Source organism: Aythya marila (genome assembly GCF_965140915.1).
Source record: "Aythya marila genome assembly, chromosome: 1".
Lineage (NCBI taxonomy): Eukaryota > Metazoa > Chordata > Aves > Anseriformes > Anatidae > Aythya > Aythya marila.
In genome coordinates this window covers 121,554,608-121,561,722 of record NC_139042.1, presented here as the reverse complement: position 1 = coordinate 121,561,722, position 7,115 = coordinate 121,554,608, and the positions used below count along the sequence as shown (strand labels likewise).

Sequence of the window (7,115 nt, the reverse complement as noted above, 5' to 3'; positions counted from 1 at the left end):
TAGCATTTTGGCAAGTATACAAAAAACAAGGCATCACAGCAGCTGGCAAACTGTCACAACCTGAGCCAGAACACCTTGGGAAGAGGCTTCACCTTAAAATGCTCTACATAGGAGCACGTTTACATTACACATGTAACTGAAACATCCACCAGGAAAGACAGCAGGTCAGTCTGGGCCAAAGTAAACTACCACTATTGAACCGAGTGAGATTTCTAACTGTTGATGCACCAACTGGACTTGGCTCACTAAGGAACTTGCTGGTATTTTTCACAAGATTGTTGGCTTTATTTCATGCCTGTCCTGCCTTATCTGGGGATGTGGGAGGAGGAGTACAAAGGAGACATGACCATGTACCTGTAGGTAGCTGGCACAAGAAGCACAATGATTTAGGGGTGTGGGACTCCCACTTTCACAAAGCCAACTATGGCACAGGACCCCTTGTATTCTGAACAAATTCTAGTGAAATCTTCTGTGAAGTACATGCAGATTTTGGTGGTGTCGCTTGCTAGCAAGTGGAGCTTTTCATGAACTGGCACTTCTGAAGGCAGGAGAACAGGCAGCAGTTTCATCGGTCACAGGAGGTAGGCCTGGATACAGGTAGCGTATTGCAGAGGAGTGAGCAAGCCTTTTGTTGGGCCTGACTAGCAACAGGCTTTTTATCTGTGATACGTCTTTACTGCTGACACACTTAAACTCTCAGAGAATCTGCCTTACTCGAAGGCACGGGGTGACAGAGTTCAGGAACAGAAGTTGAAAGATGAAATACATTAGAGAGTTCTGCAGTCCTCTCCCTTGCAGCGTCCGTCTTTATTGGTCACAGGAGGTTACAGCTTTGCTCATACAGCCCTTGCCAGAGCCTTTAGCGTTACGATTTACACTCAGCCTAGTTTTAGAGAGAGACTTTTCTGGAGCAAGCACACCTGGGCATTTTCCTCTCTGATGTCATCACAGAAGAAATCGGATCATTTCTTATCTTATGCTCCAAGGATTTCTTGCACAGCAGAAGAAGGACTGTACCTCAGCCAGAGGGCAGAACAAGGGGCAAGGAAGGAACAAGAAGGTTCTTTCCTAGAAGGATCAACTCAGAGTGTCAAGTTTTTGGAGGGGCGAAAGTAATATGGGAGAGGTATCAGGAAAACTTCAAATCCTCAGTGGCACAAGGAACATGGAGCAGGAGACGAATGCAGTTTCACGGAGTGCTTCAGGACAACGTTGAGGACACCGGGCCTTCAGTATTCGATTCTGCTCCAGTAGAACATAGTGCCGAGGAGGACAAAGAACTGAAAAAACAAGACTACTAAGTCTCTCTACTCCCCTTTCTTTCTCCATACCTCTCCCCTGAGTCCCATGTAGTCCTACTGATAGAAGAGAGCAACAGTGGACTTTGATAAGCAAAGTCCATTCAGGCACAAGAGGCTTACAGAAAGAAAGAAGATATGTGTAGATGTAACTATTTGACTGGATCAGTCAGCTCACTGGGGATTATCTGTCATGAAGCTGATGAACCCAGAACACCTGAAACACTCATGCAAAGTCTTTGAACCAGATACTGGATTACCTGTCATGATTGCAGTTCAGATGATTCAATGCCCTTAAAAAACAAGTGTCTGCACATTGTGTTTGCTGTGCTGTATTACTGAGGTGGCAGCAAGCCACAGCAGGCTGGCAGGCCGTTTAGCTCTTCAAGTGTGGGAGCCAGGATGGAGGGGAAGATCTGAATGTAGCCCTGTTAGTGGAACTGGCTACAAGCAGATTGGTGACAAATAAATAACCATCATCTACAGATTTTTAAAAAATGTGTCAGCTGTCATCTACCTCCGCCCTACTGGGTGTGGAATAGCAAGGAAAGAGAAGTGGAAATAAAAGCAAATATTAAGTACTCACAGTCCAGCAGAGGATGGCAAAACCAAACCAGGCAACACCCCAGGCTTGTCTGTTCATTGGCCCAGAAATAGCAGCATAACAACCCTGTAAGACAACCATGCCTGAATCAACACCAGCTTTGAGCTTTTGCTCAAAGTTTATCCTTTTTACAAGGTCATCCACCTCTTAGAGAGAGTCAAGTGGCATGCTCCTCTCCTATTTTAATTTGTGTAATTCAAGAAGACAAGCCAGAACTGAACTGCTTATTGACAACTTGCAGACTGCCTATCTGCTTCTAGCTCCAAATACAAAGTAGATCCATCTTAAACACTTCAAGGAAAATTCTCTGTGACATCCACATGCCAAATAAACATATGTAACCAAACACAGCCAGCAAAGAGATGGCCTCCATAATCAAGAAGGTGTAGGCTAGTTTGGAAACTTGAACACCCTCTAGAAATGCCTGTTAGCTCATGACCCAGCAATCTGTCTGAATAGGAAAAGCTGGTCTACTGGAAAGCTCAGCCAGTGATGCATTCAGTAACTGGATCTTCCCACAGGAAACAACCTCCACTTTTCAGAGATGCCCTACTCTTCATTTTCTGGGGCACCATGCCAGAAGACAGCCTCTTCATCCTCCCCTGACATCTGTTCTCCATTGGTTATGGCAACTGCCTTGAAGAGGAGAACTGCTGACTTGCTCACTCATGTTGTATCTTCGGGGTAAGTTTGGTTTAGCTGCGGTCCACCTGCATGTAGAAGATGCCCTAGTTGGCACTGGAAGAGTTTTCTAAATAATGTTTTTATCAGAAATGCCTTTATCACAATCTGTCCTGTGTTCAACATGACGAGGACCCTACAGGCATTGCTTCTCCTCCAGAAACCTTTTTAACACCTGTAGCTTACAATAGAGGAGGAAGGCTATTCCTCGTTTCTTTCCCTAACATCAAGACACCTTTGGCCAACACAAGTTAATTGGAAAAAGCAGAGAAAACCTTACATTGCTTTTAAAGAAGCCAGGGACTCCAAGTTTGCAGCCATCAAGGTTGATGGGATGCCCTTGAGAATCCAAGATGCAACAATTGTGTGGCCAAGGGAAGTCAGCATCACTGTGCGTCGTGCGGAAGGCAGATGTGTACTCTTGCCAGTCGGAGGGCCCGTTCACTCCGCAGCACTGATTCTGTGGGGAGAGAGAAGGGAAAGTTCTTCAACAGCCAAGATCACGGCCCTGGACAAGACTGGACCCTGCACATGGCTGGTTAGTCATTAACCATGAATTTATGGGAAAGATTCTTGAAGTTCCTGCCTTTGACAGTCTGCCATCTGATAAATGAGCGAAATAGGGAGTATGGCAGGACTTCATGTAAGGTTCAAGGCAGATACCATCCTCTTTATTAGGGAGTGGCCCCAAGGAGGACTTGAAATTCCAGAGCTGCAGGGCATTTAGTTATTAACGAGCATTTTCGGTGTTATTATTACCTGAAGCATGAGTTTATCCCATGTCTTTGTGACCCCTTCACTCATCCATTTGTCATTGTTATTGTCTGCCTCAGGCTTCTGATACCTTTCTAGCATCTGCTTCAGGAAGAGATTTGGTGTAAGCTGCAGGAAAAAATAAAAAAATTAAAAAAAATGAAGGAACTATGTAATTAAGTGGCCATGTAAAGCAAATATGGGGTTATGTGGGGTGGGTTTGTTTGCTTATGTCAGTGTCCTGATAGAGGAGAGGAATGAAGGTTTCCCTCTTCCAGTTTTACACAGAGGAGGGTAATGAGTCAGACTGAAGGAGCAGGAGCAACACAAACATAGATCCTGATCATGACTCTTGAGCAAGTCCCTCCAGATGTCAGATCCCAGGAGATTTGCAGGAGCTATAGGTTACACTTGATATGCTGCTTGGAGCTGAAGTGCCACAGGTCATTTCCCCCCACCAATATCTGCAGTTACTCACGTAATCTTTCCCTCACTAGTAACACTGCCTGTGGCAATGATGAAGATGTGTAGTCTGTATGTATGATAGATTAATCAGCCTGTAGCTGAAAGGCTAAACACTGTATTGATGATTCAGCTAACCCACGCTATTATTTCCTTAGATGCAGAGTTATAAACATTTTAAAGTATCAAAAATAACAAAACTACGTTAAAAACAACAAAGATATTTCCTTCATTAGAATAATGAGGCTGAAGGTTTCCCTTGTGGGGTCTTATTGTATCTCAGCAGTAGTCCTTTGAGCTTACAGTGTACCACCACACAGGCCATTTACTCTCCCAAACAGGAGGCACCGTGCCGTAGAAATGTAACATTTTCTGATGTGGTTGCATGAATACATGAGGAAAACAATACTCACAAAGTCTCGGTGAGTTGCTGCCGTGATGCAAGAAGCCATTTCAAATGCAAAAGTGATCAGCATCAGAATAATATACTGTGGGAGAGAGAGAGCGGAATTGGCTTAGTTAAGCAGTTTCTTCCAGTTCTGTGTTTTTCAAGATTAAGCCCCGACTCCTGTTCAAGCCAGAAGAAGCCAGGCTATCCTAGTCTCCCCAGTCTTTTCCTCTGAACATTCATGTAGCCCTTTTCTGTGATTGTTTTCAGTTTGCAGCCTGCTTTCCTGAAGGTAGATAATGAGAATTGCACTCCATCTCACAGACGTAATTTCATCAGAACCTCATTGAATGGCATTAATGCCATTCTTTGCCCCACATGCCCTAGAATAACATTAGCCATTTTCATCGCTGTATTTCATTGGCAAATTATGTTTGTGCCACGTCTCCTCCTTTCACTTCCACTTGCAAGCTAATAGCTTTTCAGCAAGAAGCTATTCAATTGTAGCAGGAGACCTCATACTTTATGGAAAAAGAAGGTGCAATTTAATGGGTTGATCAGATCCTCCTGATCTCAGGATTTCCCCAGCATCATCAGATATCCTCAGCACTCTTACTCTGTAAGCAAAGATCCTTCATGAAAACTGATCCTCAAGAGAACCTCTCACCTGCTTCTCTTCCTTTCATAGCACAACTCCTTTTAGCCTTTTCCATATTCCTTTTGCAGTTTTCATGTGTCTATTTCTACTCTCACATTTTTATTTTTATTTTTATTTTTATTTTTATTTTTATTTTTATTTTTATTTTTATTTTTATTTTTATTTTTATTTTTTCCCCTCATATTCAGGGCATTGGTTTTCTTTTTACCCCAGCTTCTGCCCCCTGTATTCTCTGTTTTCTCTTATACCACAGCCTTGGGTTTCAGCCAAGACACTAAAATTCAGAAATTCTCTTCCATCAGCTGTTTTTTAGTGAATTCTCTGGCACAAGAGCTCAGATCTCTAAGTGTCTCCTGTTTAAAACGGACACCCTGCCATCCTACATTAATTCAAGAGAGAGCTGATTGCATAGTTTTCAGCTCTACCCTTCCTTAATGCAAGCACCAATTAAGTTCACCACTGTCAACCTGAGGGACTAAGTAAGAAATTATATAGTTTTGTTCATGCCTTAACATTGTCTTTGGCTTATCCAAAGCTCTCTGTCCTCACCCCTGTAATTTCTGCTTGCTTGCTGATGTATAATGTTGTCAGTTGCACCCATATTTGGTATACTTACACATACTAATGCCTTGTAAAGCAGTCATTACTTATAAGCTCCTAAACTGAATGGTACATGACAGCTGAAAGGCAGTAGGGGGTGGGGAGAAACAAGAATCTAAACCACATCTCAGCTGCATGTGATTGCACAAGTGTTTCTGCATGGTTCCAGGGCAAGGTCAGGGTCAAGCCCGTGACTTTATACCTCTGTTGCAGCTCTCACTATTGATTCCCTCATCCTGGTTTGGGAGTTTGTCATGCATATGTCCTCACAGGTATCACCTTGTGGGAGAACACAGCCATGGTGGAGAAGATCCTTTGGCTCCTCTTCACTAATAAAAGCTGTCTTCACTAATAAAAGCTTAGTGGGTGATTATCAAGGTGAGCAGGGAAAATAAACCAGCAGTTTTTTTTCAGTTTGTCAAGAATCAGTGGGCAAACTTTGCTACACTTACCACCAGCAGCAAAGTCCTGTTGGACTTGATAACTCCTACGATGCCAAGGATAGACAGAGCAAGGAGTGCAAAGCCAACAAAGATGCCAATCCAGGCAGCAGCATAGATGTCGTCATTTTCTGTGGCTTCCAGCAGAGGGTAGAGACCATGGGGATCGGACACAAAGTAGATGCACTCTGCTGTCAGGGCAATACCGCACATCTGAGAAGTACAAGTTGGGGAAACCCATTAAATCAAGCTTCCCCAAAGAAATAACAAAGACACAAAATGAAGAAGCCTGCATTTGTTTCTTTCACCCTCCTGCCCAACAGGAGATCCTCAATTCCTCCTCTGCCCAACTCTACAATCTCTTTTATCATGCCTTAACACAAGGATTGCAAGCTGAACTCACCCAGCTTAGACCTGAAATGTTAGGCCTAGAAATTGAGGATGTTAAGAAAGAATTAACACAAATTTTCCCTTCACTATATGGAAGGAGCTGGTTGGAAAGATGCTGGTCATCAGCAAGGGCTGTTCCTCTAGAAATTATGTTGGTCTTGTGGATCAGCCTCTTCTGTCCCTTGTTGTCCCCTCCGTACCCAAATGACCAGCCAGCACAACTCTCCTTTACCTCTCCTCTCACACTGTACTGCTCTGCTTATTGGTGGACTTCAAAGGGATTTCGTGGCTGGAAAATGCTGTTTCAAGAAGTGTCATACTGGAAGGAAGCCACCCACCCACCCCTGTCCTACTTCACTTACCCCAATGACCACATTCCCCAGGATTAGTAGACCCTGAAAGATGCGTACGCCATTTTCAGTTTTTGCCATCTTTAGTTCTTCATACAACCTGAGAGAAAAAAAAAAAGAAAGAAAGAAAGAAACAAACAAAAACCAGTTGTCAATTAGACAGGTACAATATCTTCATTCAGAAATGAAAATTACCCCATGGAAAAGGATAGAGAGAACCTGCCAGCCTTTCTGTACCCCCACTCCACAGGAAAGACTTCCCTAGGTGTGAAGCTGGTAACTTGTACTCTCCCTGACAGTTGAGCTATACAAGACAGGGGTAACTCTGTGCACAGCCATTGGCTTCAGTTCACTTTTTGGATAGGTTTTCACAGGCACAACAGCACCCACCAGGATAGATAAGGGATGAGTTCAGAGCTCTCACGTTGCTCCTCCTTCAAAGGAGCCAGCTTTATCCTAGGGCATGCCATCCATCCTTTTGGCCATTTCCT

The 7,115-nt window shown here is 43.7% G+C and overlaps 1 protein-coding gene across 1 annotated transcript; it reads right to left on the bottom strand.

Annotated features, from left to right (window-relative positions):
* UPK1B (uroplakin 1B) lies at positions 1 to 6,786 on the bottom strand. The gene is made up of 7 exons (XM_082784539.1): positions 6,637 to 6,786; positions 5,897 to 6,097; positions 4,212 to 4,286; positions 3,343 to 3,465; positions 2,864 to 3,043; positions 1,885 to 1,968; positions 1 to 1,280 (listed from the first exon to the last, which is right to left on the bottom strand). Exons 1-7 carry the CDS (start codon positions 6,703 to 6,705, stop codon positions 1,230 to 1,232), a joined length of 783 nt encoding a protein of 260 aa, XP_082640665.1. The 5' UTR covers positions 6,706 to 6,786; the 3' UTR covers positions 1 to 1,229.
* Between the last annotated feature and the right edge of the window lie 329 nt (positions 6,787 to 7,115).